We start from the raw sequence: 16,933 nt of genomic DNA on the forward strand, positions 1-16,933 counted from the left end.
TGCGTTGGTCTGTTTGTGACCTCTGCGCCTCCTCCATCTGCATGGAACACCCAATGTGGCGCTGCAGATTATATTAGTATCCACTCAGCGCGGGGCGCCATCATTCTATGTGACACACGCGCATGTGTATCTTAGCTTTCTCCAGCGAGACAGAGGGTGATGGGGGGGGGGGGGGGGGGGGGGGGGGGGGGGTAGAGGGAGAGAAAGAGAGGGAGAGAAATAAGAGGAGGGCTGTGCGCAACGTCGGTGCCAATAGGCGCAGCGCTGTCTAATTAAAACCCTACCACGTAATCCCCCCCCCCCCCCCCCCCGGTTTAAATCCACTCCACCGGAGCGCTCGGCACCAAAACACACCGTCCCGGATCGCCCATCCCGTCCAGACCTCCGGAGGAGAGGAAGACAGCGGCTCCCCGCACCGCAGCACCGCAGCACCGCCACTGCTGCCCCCCGCCTCCCGGTGACATGGTTTGCAGGGCTCGGCTGCTGTAGCCAAAGCCCCCCCCCCACCCTCCCCTACCCCCCCATCCATCCCACTCCCCCGCCCCCCACCCCAGTCTGCGTGGAAGGAGCAGCAGAAGCAGCACTCGTAAAGCAGACGGAGGATCCGGCATCAGGAGCAGGCGGGGGGAGAAGAGATCGTCTGGACAGCCCGAGACGATCATTCCTGCACCGGGAACCGGGAACCGTCCCGCACACCGGCCCCGCTGAACCGGAGCAGGGAGACCATCTTCCCCGCGACAGATACTACCTCGGCTTCATCGGGTAAGGACTAAGGGGAGAGGGGAGGGTGGGGGGGGGGGGGGAAGCATTCGTGTACAGCCCTCCTTAACGATGCGGGTCTCACGGGGGTCGTGTTGGGCTTTGGACACGCGATGTGTCGGACGTGAACCCGCCGACGGGACCTGAACCCATCCCGTAGATCTCCGGCGGGTCGTTAGATTGCTTTGTGTTCCCCTCTGTGCATCCCACACAGGTTGATCATCTTCTTGTAGAGATTGAGTCAAAATCTGCACCTAGCACAATAGGATGAGAGTGTTATTCGTGTATTTTATGAATGATGGATGCGCACGGTGCTGCTGTGCGTGCCACAGCCACGAGGAGCATAATTATGAGCTACGTTCATCCTCTTTGAGGTTTATGTGTCATTGACCACGCCGCGGTACAGTGGTTTCTGTTTTGTTCGAGCAGGCTGTGGTAGTAAGTTTATAAAGATGCATTGCCATATGTTCTTATTGCAGCGGTTGAGTCTATCTTGCTGATTCCTCCCCTACAGAAGAGTAGGATTACTACAATGTGAGCCGAGTGAAAGTTCCGTTGTCTGCTCCAGTCCTCTTCCACAGTAGCTCTGCATCGCATGCAGCTTGTGAGACATTTGGAATTTGTATCTCAATTGGAAATCTCTTCTTATTTGCAGCGTTGTGTGGTCAAAAATAATAAAATAATAGGCAGATGGGCCCGTGTGCACCATGACACCTTCAATCCGTCACCAGGTGTTCTGGGACCACTGCTCTCCTTTTCCCTTCAGAGAAGAAGAAGAATAAGCTACACTGATGCAACACCTTCTTCCCTAAATGCCACTCGGCTGCTTCCACTCCACCCACTCAGGTTTAACCGGTTCCTGTCTTGTGCAGTGCAGTCAGCTGACCCGACCCCTGCAGGGGACGTTGGCAGGTGACTGCCAGTCGTGTAGGGCTGAACGTGTCATTTTGAGGGCGGACGATGAGAGGCGTGGACAACGTGGCCGTCATTTGGGGGTGACCCCTGGGGTTAGTGATGACGGGTGGGGGGGGGGGGGGGGCGCGGCGGCGCATGTCCGGGGGGAGGAAGATCGCTCAGTCTGATCCGGCGTGTGTTTTGGTCTGGAAGAAGCGGGGTTTTAGCCTTCATGTGCTAACGCTAGTTGTTGCGTAAGAAGATAAATGTGTGGCGGAGTGCATCTCCCTCCCGCCTGCACACGCACACACACACACACACACACACACACACACACACACACACACACACATAACTTGCATACGCACACATGCGAGCAGATGTTAACCGTGAGGCGTTAAGCCACGATCTGAGGTGTGTTTCATTGAGCCCGGTGCTGTGCGATGCACTTCTTTTCCATAATTAGACACAGGTGACCTTGCTCTCGTACGTCACCGCGACCAGGTGCCCCCCCCCACCGCTGGTCTGCCTGGAATTCCCAAGTCCAAAACCCCCCCGAAAGTCACTTTGAATTAAGGAGTCTTTCTCTGCCACGTGGGCTCAGGTCACTGGTGGGTCATGTGATGGAAGCACATGGCGGCCGGGCCTCGCGGAGCTCGCTCTTTGTCCCGCAGAGAGACAAGTGAAACCTTCGAAATGCTCCCGAACGCTCGGAGACCTCTGTGGAGCCGGAGAGAGGCCCCCAGGCCTTGGGTCGGTGGGGCTAACCCCCCCCCCCCCCCCTCCCCCACCTACTCGCCTTGCATAGGAATGCTGTTTGTACATCTTCAGGCAGCAGGGGGAGGCCAGTGGAATTCGGTCCATGCAGAGGAAACTGCTGTTTTTTTATGTTAAATTTGTCTTTTGTACTTTTTTGATGATGCTCTCCCAAAAAACCCTGACGATGCCCTTGGTGAGATACTGTTTTTTGACTTGTGACCCTTTATCGACCAACGCTTATACCTTTTTTTTTCAAATGATCTGATCGAAATAATTCTAGAAAAGCTCCTCTTTAAACCTTTCACCAAAAATGTGGTCATAATTGTCAAGAAAAAACAACCCCAAAAAGACTAAACAAAAACACAACAATATGAAAGTTATAGAAGTTACATCAAACTTTTTTGTTTCTTTTAAGGGCGAAAACTTTCAAATGTTTTAACAACAATATTAGTATGTTTTCTTTGCTGTATTTACTGCAAGGGTTTGGTTCGATGAAATGTTGACATCATCTTATTACAATCACTCATATTATTAGCGCTCAAAGCTTCTGGAATAATCCAAAAAAGAAAGTACTTTTTGTGGAGGACACCTCAGTCGGCCCTCAAAAACCACGCCATGCCTGCAGTGCCCAAAATAGTCCCGATGACGTCATCGGGGTTGTTTCTCAGCCTCAACAAAGCTCCCCTCGAGCCACACAAGACATTATGCATGCTGTAGGCCCTCCTCGCGACTACTTAACTGAATTTCATGTGTCCCTTTAATGCACTACACTACCCATAATTCACCTGCCCTCGGGCGCCAGGGAGACAACAGAGAATCTGATCCACCTCGAAAGGAAGCCGCTTTGTCTCCGTCGCTTTTGCCTTCGTGCGCAGGGGAGTCGGCGGGTGGCCCCCGCGAGGGTCAACCGCAGGTCTGTAAGGGTCTTAATCCGCCCTGATCCCGAGGGGGGGGGGGGCGTCTCCTGCCCTTCACGTCCGGTCTGATGATGAAGCCCGCGGTGAGGCTGAGGGAGAGCAGCTGCTCCGCTCGAGGCCCCACGGCCCTGAAACGAAGATGTTACCTCCACCCTCAACGTAGGGATGCTTTGCGCCTCTTTTCTTTTTGTGTTTGTTTTCAGTCTCGCTGGCTCAACGTTGTGAGCACTTTATTCGACTGTTTATGAACTGTTTATGAACATTATTTCCATTCAGTGAGGTTCACCCATCCAGCGATGCACCAGGTTCCCTGTAGAAAGATGAATATCTCAAACATACGCATTGCGTTTGATGTCAATTCTGTTTCATATACTTTGAAGCTAAATGATTATTTCCATCATTATTGTGATTTTCCCAAGTATTGTTTATATTTTGTACTATCGTGTCCTTTACCAGCGCCTTTATTTCAAGTCATTTTGGGTTCCTTGTTGTCGACCTGAGTGGAACATCTGTGTGAGCAAACCAGATGTGGAGCTTAAGCAACATGATTATCCAAATCCCCCCCCCCCCCCTGTCGTAAAGACCTCTAGCTGCTGCCAGTGAATCCAATCAAAAGACGCTGGGCCCGAGTAATGTGACACAACTGCTTCGCGATTCCTCCTTTTGTCCTCCGGCAAACAAAAAAAACAAATAAGTTGGAACAAGAAAGAGCATCTGAAGCTGAAGCCATCAATCAGCCGACAGCGAGTAAGAGACGGTTTGATCAAACATGTGTCTGTGTGTGTGTGTGTCTTCTGATAAGACCCGTTGGAGAACACACACACTCCAGCGATACCTCGGCTGAGATCGTATCTCAAAGCGGCCTCAAAATAAGCAGGAATAAGAAGCGAGAGGTCCCCCTCCCCCCTCCCCCCCGCCCCCCACCTCGGCCTCTCCACGGGGCTGATAACGCCGCTCGCTGATCGCTTCAAGAGCAGCTGCCCACTCCACCACGCCGGCAGCACTTGGATTATGAAGCGCAGAGTTTAAACCCGAGAAACAGCTGCCGGGCGGCGGCGGCGGGGCGGCTGTAATCTGTCATCCGGACGGGGAAAGAAAGGACACGGCGTGTCTGCAGAGACCCGAGGAGCGCCGCGTCCTTCTGTCTGACTTATGCGGCCTGTGCGACCTGGGGGAGAGAGTGAAGGGGGGGGGGGCGTCCCTGGTTGCACCTAAACCTCCTGGACAAATGCACTAATGAGGACGCTCCGTGTTGAAGGGCGAGGGCAGAGTGGCCGCCATCGATGCTCCTCTGATGTATCTCTCACTTTTTTTTTTTTAAAGAACCGTCTGATTAACCCCCAGAATACCTTCTGTTGTCCCAGTTTCAGCTGCAGGACGTCGGATGGACCGGTCCCGCCAACGCTAACCCTAACCCTTGGACTTGTTTGGTTTGTGTATGAATTCTATTGGCCCGCTCCTTTTCGTCTCCTTCCATCTGTCTGTAGAGGGTCAGCACATCAACGGAGCGCGTTGCGGCTGCTTCTTGGGTGTTTCCACAGTGACGGCTGAACGAATTGAGAAATGTCTCCGTTTTGAAATGTCACAGCCCGTTTCATGCCGTGGCAGCATCCATTAAGCTCAGCAAAGGGCCCCCGAAAAGAAGCCGCCATCAATGCGGCGCCGGCCCGGCTCGGACGCATCTATGCATGCAGCTGCAACGACTCCCTGGACTCACGTCGCAAACCTGCATCCGCGGAGCTGCTCTGGCTCCCATTCGACGCGAGCGATGCTCTTTAATCATGCAAAGCGCTGCGGTGCGTGCGTTGGTGTCTCTCCTCTCGTACGTCACGGACACACACACACACACACACACACACACACACACACACACACACACACACACACACAATGTCTATCCCTGGAACAGGTTTCCTTGAGGTTGAGAAGGTTCGTTTCTTTAGCTTTTTGGTAGCTACAGACGCAGATATTTAGAGACGGACTCTGACTGCATTATTACTCATTATCGCGTGTGTAAATGAGCAGTTATTTTTTTTTTTTGTCTTCATTTAAATTGCTCCAGTTAGTTCTTCTCCTGTGGAGGAAGAGAAGCTAATGGCGTCAGCTAATCGGCACGTGACTAAACTTTTACCTGATTGAAATGTAAAAGTAAATCATACGCAGTTCTGTACCTTCATATCTGCATCACGTAAAAATAATGCGAGCCCTGCACGCGCCAGCACTGTGCCCCGTTGCATTGTGGGACATCTCCACCACGCGGCTCGTGATGAAGGGCGAAGGCTCGCTGAGTCGGCCCTTTTCCTTCCCTCCAGGGTATTTTTAGACACTTTCCCTCTGTTGTTTGGCTTTTTCATCAGCTGCAAAAGTGAGAGCTCGCTGCTCTCCGCCAGGTGTGAGATTCGGGTTGCTGTCAGAGTCCGATTATGGATCCTCTTCACCTGAATATATACATTAGAGCCTTTAGAGCCATTCGAGCAGCGCGGCCTCTCACAACTTCCTGGTTTGACTGTAACGACGCCCAAGCAGCAGCGAGCTCGGGCCCGAGGCATTTAGCGAAGATCGGGGGCTGTCGGGGGAATGACAGGGTGACATTGGCGTTGTTTTATTTTGGCGGGGCAGAAGGAGGGAGGGAAACAGAACGGAGAGGGGTGTAGTCTGTCAGCGTATTGATCGCAGCTGAGGATAGAAGTACATCAGGATTCTCCTTCACCTCCGCGGCAGGAATAGAACTGCCCCCCCCCCCCTCCCCCCGAGGGGAATCTGTAGACGCTGTTTATTGGTTTAGGGGTCAGTCGGACAATGTCACATGACTCGTCGATGGGAAACGTGATATATTATTTGGTTATAAAAATAGAACTTCATGCTTATTTCTCAAACCAGCAAACGACCCCATCGACTTTGAACTTTTGTGATGTGAGATTTGTCTCATAAGCGGGGGCTGTGTACCCCTGACGCTGTCCATGGCGGAGAAAAGAATGAGCATCAAACTCAGTGACGCAGGATCTTGGTTTGAACCGAACACACCTGCTCCAATCAGCAAATTGATTCATGATTTCCACGCCGTGTGCAGTGGGTGCGCTTGTGAATGCCGTATCGTTGGTAAAAACTGCTGCACTAATCTGTCTACAATCCCGAGGTTCATCCACGGGATTACGCTGATCGCTGTTTGGGCGCCGCGGCGGGTAATTATCGGACACGTTTTGTTGGCGTACCTGAAAAAAAAAAGACTCACACGCAACACGGCCACCTTTGATCCAGTTCAAGGCCTTGGAACCGGCTCAGACTTCTGGCGTGAGTGCACGTGTTTCTAAACGAGTTACACAACAGCGCCCCGACAGAAGGTTGCATTCTTTTACAGGGGAGAACGGCGCTGACGTCTTAAAGTGCGTCTATTAATACCACCGCGCCCCGCGGGAGCCCGGAACCTGGAACCCGGCTCCCTGAAAAAACTGCGACTAGAGGTCGAGCTGTCTCTCTCTGACCCCCCCACACCCCCCCTTCCGAAGCAGACCGAGTGCTTCCACGCGTTTTCTTTAATCCTTCCTTCCATCTGCTCTCCGCTTTGCCCGTAAAGCAGACTGGCCAATGGCAGCGGCCTTGGTTCGCACCCAATTGGCCATTGCCACAGCTGTGCTATGCTAGCAGGTAAAGGTGTACTAAATGTCCTTTTCCAATGACATATTTCATGTAATGCTCAAAACCTTCTGTCCTTTTCTATTTCCTAAACCTTAGTAGCGGTCGCTCCGACAGCTTGACTCGGTAGCAGCAGAGGGGGAGGGGGGGGTGGGGGGGGGGGGCTTAACGAATGGGTCAATTGCTTTCGCCCGACACATTTCACATGCATCGCTTTGCACCGTGCCATTATCACATAAAAACTTCCTGCATCATTTTTGCAATGCCACACAGCAGTCGGCGTGCAGGCAGGGAGGCGGACGGTGGAGCGGCTGCACGGCTGCATTCTGTGATGCAGGCCGCAAAGATGAGCTTTCTGGTGTGAATATTTCATGAGGGGCGAAGGCAGCGAAAGAGGCTAGAAAAATATGACATAAATATTACATCAACGAATATCCTCTCTCTCCTTGTTGGCGTCAGCCGGCTTGCGTCGCTCCCCTGGAAGGAAACACGGAAGAAAATGTGTGCTGACATGTTTGTAGGATTGATTTTTTTTTTTTTTTTTTCTTAAATTAAAAATGAAACGAGATTTCGGTGTGTCCTGGACATCGGCAGAGGGAGAAACTCGGGGGAAATGGTTGCTTGCTTTGGGATGGTTGGAGCGGTGTGACTTCTTCTGTAATCACCCCCCCGAAGCATGTGAAGCGGGACTTCTTGTTAAACACAAACAGGGGGACGTTTCCCTGCATGTCTTCAATAGTCCCAGATTCCATCACGGAGGACCGATTCGTTTTGACATGACTATTCATAATTCCCTCCACTGCACTCAGAAGAAGTCTCTCTTAATGTGATTATGGCGATCGTGGGAGCACGATCATTTCCATTGGTTCTTTGAGGTCCGTCTCTCGTCCCTTTCTCTCAAGCCTTTGAATCCCTCTTGAAATGTTGCTGCAGCGCTTCATTCTCCTCCTGGCAAATCATCGCGTAGTTTTCACATCCCATGCTTTAAATGAAATGAGGGAGGTGGCAGAGTACAATGAGGTCTCTTCAGGAGTTATTATCGGCATTTCGACATGCTCCGAAAACTCTTCGTGGAGAGAGAGAGAGAGAGAGAGAGAGAGAGAGAGAGAGAGAGAGAGAGCTCCACACACCGAGGACCAGTCCTCATTCTTATTTTTAACCGCTCCCTAAATGTCTTTTCCTTCAATAACTCTCCGCACCTTCATCAGTCCTTCTTCTTCTTCTTCTTCTTCTTCTTTTTTTTCCGCTGCCGGTCTCTTGAGATGGAAACATGGGCATTTGGAGCCTGGGTGATTTCATTGGTATGGATCGGTGACTTCGTGCCCGTTTTATCGGTGGCAGGAAAGGAGGCAGCATGCAGCGAGGAGAGAGGGGACGAACAGGGTTGATGTGAGGAGTTTGAATCCATGATTTACATGGAGGAGCTACCAGCGTTCCTCTCCCCAAAGTAGTGTGACAATCAAAGGAAGAATGTGCCACCTCCCACCTTTGCAATAAAACCAAATGAAATGGTCTACATCGTCGGGTGATGATCTTCCAAAACGTTTCCATTACTTCCTGGTTGGGATCAAGCTCTCTGAAGGACTCCTCAATAGTTACGCGAGGCCTATCCGTCGCCTCGGGAACGGGAGGAGACCCAACTCGGAGCCCCAACGATCTCGAAAATCACAGCTGGGTCACAAAGGGCTGGGCTGGGGAAAGGGGAGAAGAGAAGGAGGAGGAATCTGTGGTTGGCCCTCAAGTGGCCTCTCAGACTGCTGCTCTTTGAGAAGACACTCGAGTGGAGAGAGAAAGAGATCAGTGGCGTTTCTTTGATCCGTTGGGGTTTTTTTTTTCCTTCACTTGGTATCAGCTCGGCTTCGCTTCCTTCTTCAACTCTTCAACCCCTCGCTTTAGTTCCCCCCCCCCCCCCATAATGACTGAGCTGTTGGCAGAACGCGTTTTCTTGTCTTATGAGAACATTAAAACAGCTGCTCTCCTCCGCTTTCTCCCCACTTTGGTTTATAGCAGCTGCAGGTTGGGCGGACGCGGTGGAATCGGCCTTTTATTAAAATAGAAGACAGTCTATTTGTTTTTGTTATTCCACAGAGAATTTAGGGAGGATTTTTGCAGTAAAGCCGCAGCTACTCGGAGAATTCAATCACTTTTAGTGTCCACTGATGGGCAATACAATGCTTTAGGAATTTATAGCGCAATAAAATGGCTTCATACATTTTTAAAAAAAAAAAGCTATTATAATATTGGCACAAAATATCTGGCTACTGGCCGCTTAAAAGAAAACTATGTTCTGAATCACACCTCATTAAAGGTTTCATTAAAAGTTGTTCCTTGACTTATTAGATTACAGGGAGTTTGTTGCTACTTGGTAATTGTTTTTTTTAAATTATTTTCTATTTCATTCTCGATCGGTCTCTGACTTTCCATCATCCAACAAGGCTCTCTGTCTCCGGAGGGAACGTCTCACCGCTGCTTGTGATCCGCTGTCCACCTTCGTCCACCTTCGTCCCTTCGTCCCCTTCGTCCACCTTCGTCCCTTCGTCTCTTTCGTCCCTTCGTCCCCTTCGTCCACCTTCGTCCCTTCGTCTCCTTCGTCCCTTCGTCCCCTTCGTCCACCTTCGTCCCTTCGTCTCCTTCGTCCCTTCGTCCCTTCGTCCCCTTCGTCCACCTTCGTCCCGTCCCGTCCCGTTCCGTCCTCCTTGGGGCGCAGGGGTCAACCGGCCCAGACGCCGGTGACCCGCCTGGTGGCTCTGGAACAGATGTTGGAGGGGAAGAGTCCCTGTGGTGGGGGGGGGGGGGGGGGGGGGGGGCGATGGAGGGACGGTACGAAGGGGGGGGGGGGGGGGGGGGGGTCGGAAGTACAGGCACACAGGTCCAGGCCTGTTAACCTCTACAGGAAGCAGTGAGAAGCATTGGCGCTTGTTGTAGCGAGACGTGTACCTGGAGAAGACGAGTTAGGCACATCTGTCCAACGGTGGAGGGCGAACTAACCCGAGCAAATGAGATTAAAGGAGATGTGCGCGGAGATAACAGGAGATCGAGGACCAGGGACTCCATGTCAGTGTGATTTTATCAACTCGAGCAACGAGGCGATCGGCCCGAGTGGGTTTTGTTTTTTCGCAGGGCAGCAGATCAAAGACCTTCGACACCCACAGCGGGTTCACACCGCTATAAACACGGAGTTTATGTTCACGTATTTTGGCCGCGGAGGTCGAAGAGGTCGGACGAGTTGCAGCGGAAGGTGTCCGCGCACACACACACACACAGGACACTGCCTTTGATGGTGAAACATGGCTTAATTAGCTGTCTACTGCAGAGGAGGAAAGTTAACAAGTACACGTTGATCTTCCCTGGAAATGCAACCAAAACAACTTAATTGCTCACATGAAGGCCGAAAATGTTTTCAGATGAGAGCAAATTATATTTTGCAAGCCGTATTCAGGTTGTGTATTCATGCACAGTTTAAAATAATGATAATAATTGTGTTTGTACGTTCGTTTTATCAATGTTCCTTTCACAATTTTCTTCTAAAGGATTCAATGCACGGTTTAAAAACACCTTATTGTAAGCTCTGCAGTGTCACGTTAGAAAGACACCTTCATTTTTTCTGTTAATTTGCACACAAAAAAAGCCATCAAACAATGGCGGCGGTGATACTATTGTCTTCTCAGGGAGTTCAGAGCTGAGATGAAGATTATGAAATGTGGCACACACACACACACACAGCAAAAAGATGATTTGACACAAACACACAGCTGGCCAGATAAACCCGTAAATGTGATCAGTGGGCGCACCCCTTGTGACGCTCGAAGGATTATTCCGTGTTTTGCTCATGTGATGCAGCGGTTTGAAGCCGCGTGGAATTGCGCAACATTCCGTGTCGAGGGAATCGGGGCACGATACGATGCGACCGGGGCTTGGATTACATCCAAATCTGAATCGTGGAGGAGTGAGAGATTTTCTGTGCCCTGCTCTGAGACGGAGTGTGTATTCCAGATGGTTAGGAACAGACACCTTCCTCACCTGTCGCAGACAGTATCTATCTATAATCCTCTCTAATTGCTCTTTTCTTTTCTTTTTTTGGGGCGAGTGGCTCCAGTGACATCACGCTGCTTCTCATTGGTCACGAGAGGTCACCCATCCCTCCGGCTAATTGCCGCTGGTTTCTTTGTCCTGTCTCTGACAGACAGGTGGGGTGGGGGAAAAAGCGGCCTGGCTATAGTGCTGCAGTCGCTGTCGTCGTCAAGGAAACCAGGAGCCCGGTCCCGTCGCCATGGGGAAGCAGAACAGCAAGCTGCGGCCCGAGATGCTTCAGGACCTGCGGGAGAACACCGAGTTCTCCGACCACGAGCTGCAGGAGTGGTACAAGGTACGCGTTGACCCCCCAGAACAAAGAACGGTATTAGTGCACAAGTCACAAGGGACGGTAAATACTTTGCTTAGTGACCTGCTTAGTCATCTTGGTGCGTAGGCATTTTAGCACAATAACACAACCAAGTGCTGAATAAGGCAAACGCAATATTACAGTTGACTTTAAGCCACGGCGGCAAAGGGCGCAACACAGAAAGACAAAAACACAGACGACTCACAGACGTTGTGGCAGGGGCCTGTCAATCACAAGTTAACCCCCACCCACAAAATGTGTGTGTGTGTGTGTGTGTGTTTGTGTTTGTGTCACTTCTTTACAGCTTCGTGCGTGGACTAAACCCATGCAACAGCAGTGCATGAGAATAAGAGCTGATATTCCACCACTTCCCTCTCTTAAGTCCCACTGAACCCAGGTCCCTTCACAAAGTGGTGCTCGCTCTCAGCAGGGTTATCTCCAGGAGGCTGGAGACGTGATGTGGACCTCAGAGGACATTCCTCTCTCAGTGCTGCTTCATCAACGGGACTCAGTGAAAAGAAGATAGAACCGCTTTCAACCATCCAAGACCAAGCACCTTTTTCAGCCTGTTTCACGTGGAATGTGAAATGGTCCATTTGGATCCGACGATGCAGAGGTGTGTTGTATTCTCCGGGACCAACTCATCCCCCCCCCCGTGTGTCGTCCTCTCCCCCAGGGCTTCTTGAAGGACTGCCCCAGCGGCACCCTGAACGTGGAGGAGTTCAAGAAGATCTACGCCAACTTCTTCCCCTACGGCGACGCCTCCAAGTTCGCGGAGCACGTCTTCCGAACGTTTGACACCAACGCCGACGGGACGATAGACTTCCGGGAGTTCATCATCGCCCTGAGCGTGACGTCCCGGGGAAAGCTGGAGCAGAAGCTGAAGTGGGCCTTCAGCATGTACGACCTGGACGGAAACGGGTACATCAGCCGCGATGAGATGCTGGAGATCGTGCAGGTGAGCAAAGGACTCTGGGTATTGCCGTTCTTATGTGGTACAGTGCAACCCACAACAATCATTAGAACCCTTATCGTAGGATGAGAGGGCTCTTAGTTCCTCTCATAACCTTTGAAAAACAACTTAACCCGTGAAGAAACCATTTGAATCCCTTATTTTACAGTGTTTGTCCTCTGGCCAAGGAGTAAACCCGCAGTGACAGCATTATTTTCTCCACTTGTTGGCGAGTCTTCCACAGCGTAAGAGGATTTTTTGAAAAGCTGAGTCATTATTGTCAATCCGCATCAATTGAGCTGCCAGTGCAATCAGTGGAGTTCCTTACGGTTATTATAGGCGGCACAAACAAATCAAGTTCAGAGGGATCTAAAACAGTGACACGTGACATTTGTGTGGTGACCCCCGATTTATGTCAGAAGTATGTTAGTTTAAAAAAAACTTAACTTCACATTTATTAACCCAAAAACGATCCTTGGCAGTTACACACTTTGTATGTTCAAAGAGGCTCAACGTTGATGTGCAAAGACCTTTAAAGACATACTTAAGCACAGGGCTACATTAGTGCTGGATGTAATCCTGTCACTCTGGAAGAGGAGAAATAAAGACACGTGGAGATATCTGCCCACGGATCTCGCTGTGTGTGTGTGTGTGTGTGTGTGTGTGTGTGTGTGTGTGTGTGTCCCTGTGTGTGGGCTTCTGGGTTCTCATAGATTAGCGGGTTAAATTTAACCCGAGTTCATCCCTGAGTGTGCAGAATACCGGGATTATCCTTAACCTCGTTAAGGTTACGTTGCGTTGGGCGAGAGAGGAGGGGCCCCATTGAGAGAGAGAGAGAGACGTGGTCCTCATAGGAGGGAGTTGTTCTAATTATGGGATGACAATTCACATAATCTCCAACAAAACACAGAGATCGGAAAGTTTTATCAAATATAAAGAAAACGGTGAATGGATGCATGTCATTATTAAACTAATGTTATAAGGAGGATATTTACCCCCAAAAGAGTTGTATGAGAGGGTTGCTGTGTTACTCAACCTGTGTCATACACATAAAAATGATAATCAGATATCAATGTCAGTCATTAAAAAATGGCCTTTCAATTGCATCGATGTGCATTCCTCTGTGAATGGAGTTTGTCCAAAGTTTGAATAAATATTTTCACATGCAATGAATCTCTTTCTCTCTGAAGGAAGACGAGAGGTACGGTTTTACAGCCGTTACCCAGAAGGCACAGAGGGCTTACGTTGTGCAAGCCCCCCTTCCCTTCTGCAGGGACACCGATCTGCAGTCAGTCAGTTTTAACACCCCCCCCCCCCCCCCCCCGCCCTCCCGGCGGAGGAGCTTTGATTTAATGGGCGCGTAAGCTGATTGTAGATCTGCATCTCAGGCCGGCTGAGACTCTTCTTGCAGAGGTTAATTTAATGCTGTCAGGGGACACGAGGCGCTCGTAACGACCCGCAGGCTGAAGATGTATCAGATCAATGCCGTAAGCTCCACTTGTAAACCCCCCCCCCACCGCCCCCCCTGAAGGCATGTATGCGGACCCCGGGAGCAGCATCGGGAGAAACAAATGTCCTTAAATCATGTGGACTGAATGTAGAAAGCGTTTATCAGCAGCATCTCGAGAAGCTGCAGTGGCTTTATTTTTTTTTTACTTCTTTCCTGCTGAGTCTCCTTAACGAGTCCCCTGATGGCTTGACTTTGTCTTTCTGTTCTGCCGCCCACCCCATAACCCTGTCTTCCTCCGGTCTCCCCCCCCCCTGCCCCTTCAGGCCATCTACAAGATGGTGTCGTCCGTGATGAAGATGCCAGAGGACGAATCCACGCCGGAGAAGAGGACGGACAAGATCTTCAGACAAATGGACCTCAACAACGACGGTGAGACGGATAAACGGCTGCTTGGAGGTCCGACTGTGCAGAAGGAGGGAGGGGTTGTGGATGATGTGTCAGTGATGGTTCTCCAGAAGCATTTGTTTTTTTGGGGGGAAAACCCCACATGGAACCCAAATCTCTCAATGTAGAAACAGGTTTTTGTAAGAACCCAGCTTTGCATATATTCAGTTTTTTTTTTTTACACATCCTCCCATAATCTCCTTTTATAAAACCATTCTTTGATTTACCTTCATATTGCATATTTACACATAATACATAAACAACAGAGCGACTCTGCAGTAAGTAGCTTTTTTAAATGACTCAGCAGAACCGTTAACATATAAGATTAATGTGTTCATCAGTACAGTACAGAGGGCTTCATGTAACACAGTCCTCCAAAATAAAAGCTTTTTTTTCCCCCCTTTTGTGTCTTCCATCTCTCTCTCGCCTGCAGGCAAATTGTCCCTGGAGGAGTTCATCAAAGGTGCCAAAAGCGACCCCTCCATTGTCCGGCTACTCCAGTGCGACCCCAGCTCGGCCTCCCAGTTCTGAAGCCCCCCCCCCCCCCCACCTCCTTGCTACGACCCTTTCCCCCTCACCCTCTCTGTTGCTTTTGAATCACTCAAATCAACGCATGATGGTTCTCGTCTCTCGTATCGATTTTTCTTTTGTCCGTTTTGTGTGCGACGATGGAGGAGGGATTTTAAGGAGCATAAGAAAAGCCGTCACTATCATTTCGCTTTTATTTATTTTGTTACATTTGGAAAAACTGAAGGGACATTTAAGGATAAGGCGTCGGTGGCCTCCGCTAACGTTCCCGCGTATCTCTCCCTCTCTCCCTGTGGAACGATGGATTTCCAAGGAGCTCGTGACAAAGTGTGGATTTTTTCGTCCTCCGACACGCATGTACATGGTGTATATATATATACTGTATGTCCCTATATGTCACAAGGTGAAGGTCTCCTTCATGTACGGCTCACGCTCTCTGGCATTGAAAAGGCAGTATTATGTAGCACAGCTTTCCTAGTCTGATCAGAGTGGTCGGGGAGGATAGTCGGGATTTTACTGCTATATGATCTTTTGCTGAAAAAAAAAAGGCCTAAAATCCCCATCTGCTTTTTATTGATATCTACTCGCATTTTTGTTATTTGTTTTTTAAAAACGAGATGTTATTCTTTCTTTAATTTGTACATATTGTTTTCTTTCATCAAGCGGTTTCATTTATTCATTTTTACTTGTAATATTGTGCTTTTAATTTGATACGTTATTCCGGTTCACAGTGATCGGGAGAGAAGGCGTGAGATGTGCTGGATCCTTTTGGGGAGTGGAGGATCCGCTTAGGCATCACGAGGGGAACCCCATTACGCTTTTTTTGATCAACACCAGTAGCACACGCGGTCCGCCGCCGCCCCGCCGCGTGTTTGTAAAGTCCGGGCTGCGCGCATTCGGTAGTGAATGTAACGCGTGCACGTGAACATGCACTGTGAGTATTTAGAGGTCCTTCAACAATCAGAGCGGCCAACGTCTGAGATCCTGCATGATCCTACGGGCCCACGACTCGCACAGGGATAGCTAACGCACATCGCCATATTTTTAACGCGGCGCAGTATTTGTCTTGCTTTGGCACTAACCCCCCCACCCCCCAACCCACCAACCCACCAAACCCCCCAACCTCTGACCGACAGGGAACTCACCAAGGGCTCGTTCATCACTCTCCAGCTGAACGCTTCAATTACCTCCTGGATTAGCAGCTAGATGAAGGGACTTGTTCCACGAGACAGGATGCACCGGCGTTCCCATCGGAGTTCTTAAGGTGTCCACGGCGCCAGTGGCCGCGTTCGCGTTGGGTTCGTTGAGGGGAGCGGAAAACGCGTCGACGGGCCGGGAACCCGGTCGGTCGCCCCCCGACGCGAAGAGGAGATGCAACTTCAAAAAGGGTCCAGAGCTGGACACCACGCAGGCTTCAGGGAGTACCGGCTCCACCCACACCACCCACAAGGCCCTCATCGGCTGGGCCCTACTGACATCTTCTGTTTATTGAGCTCAGGCATGTAATAACTATAGTTCCTATTAGTTTGATAGATCATTGAAAAGATCATTGCATAAAACATAGCGTATTGTTATCGATTTAACTGCCACAAAGTATATGAAACTTGTACAAAAGGTTTTCCTTTTGAAGGAGCTTCATTTAAATGCAGACTGATAAAATGATTCCAGGTGGTTGAGCATCTGTATCATCAAAGGTTTAGACGGACTTTGCACTATACATTTTGAGACAAACAGTAACTGGGTGGGATTTGTCCCTTTAGCGTATTCCCTGGATTTCACAAACAAACATATGATTTGTTTAACAGCCCAACATTTCACTGGCTCACAAACCAAACTAGCGCAGCAGGAGGGGCAAAGTGAGCTTCCAGTGCTGCCGCATCCACACGTTGGGCCGGACCTCGGAGGGTAACAAACCCGGGAGCATCTTCTTTGGGATCCTGAAGTGTCAGTGACCCCACCTGGCAGGATGAGGAAGTCCAGTTTAGCCCTTTTCTCTCTCGTCACTGCTCCTAAAGAACTGACACCTTGCGTTTGATAACTAGCCCGCCTTCTTTGGTTCTTCCTTACTAACCTACCTTTCCTTCCTTCCTATTTTTTTCTGTTGCATGGAAACCTCTTGTGAGGATTGTCATGTTTGTTCCAATGGATCTGAAATTGATATATTGAAATATACTTATGTGTTTCAAAGCTGCCCGTGTGGACTGTTTTCTCATTTC

The 16,933-nt window shown here is 50.1% G+C and overlaps 1 protein-coding gene across 2 annotated transcripts; it reads left to right on the plus strand.

The window, feature by feature from the left end:
- Positions 1-531: 531 nt before the first annotated feature.
- LOC119219036 (hippocalcin-like protein 1) lies at positions 532-16,908 on the plus strand. 2 transcript variants are annotated; one of them, XM_037473898.2, is made up of 5 exons: positions 532-762; positions 11,146-11,328; positions 12,020-12,301; positions 14,069-14,174; positions 14,623-16,908. In XM_037473898.2, the coding sequence occupies exons 2-5, from the start codon at positions 11,233-11,235 to the stop codon at positions 14,718-14,720; spliced, it is 582 nt and encodes a 193-aa protein (XP_037329795.1). In that variant the 5' UTR covers positions 532-762; positions 11,146-11,232; the 3' UTR covers positions 14,721-16,908. The 2 variants fall into 2 exon arrangements, with proteins under 2 accessions (XP_037329795.1, XP_037329796.1); XM_037473899.2 differs by having other exon boundaries at positions 11,150-11,328.
- Positions 16,909-16,933: the final 25 nt, after the last annotated feature.

This window comes from Pungitius pungitius, chromosome 17 (genome assembly GCF_949316345.1).
Source record: "Pungitius pungitius chromosome 17, fPunPun2.1, whole genome shotgun sequence".
NCBI classification, from domain to species: domain Eukaryota; kingdom Metazoa; phylum Chordata; class Actinopteri; order Perciformes; family Gasterosteidae; genus Pungitius; species Pungitius pungitius.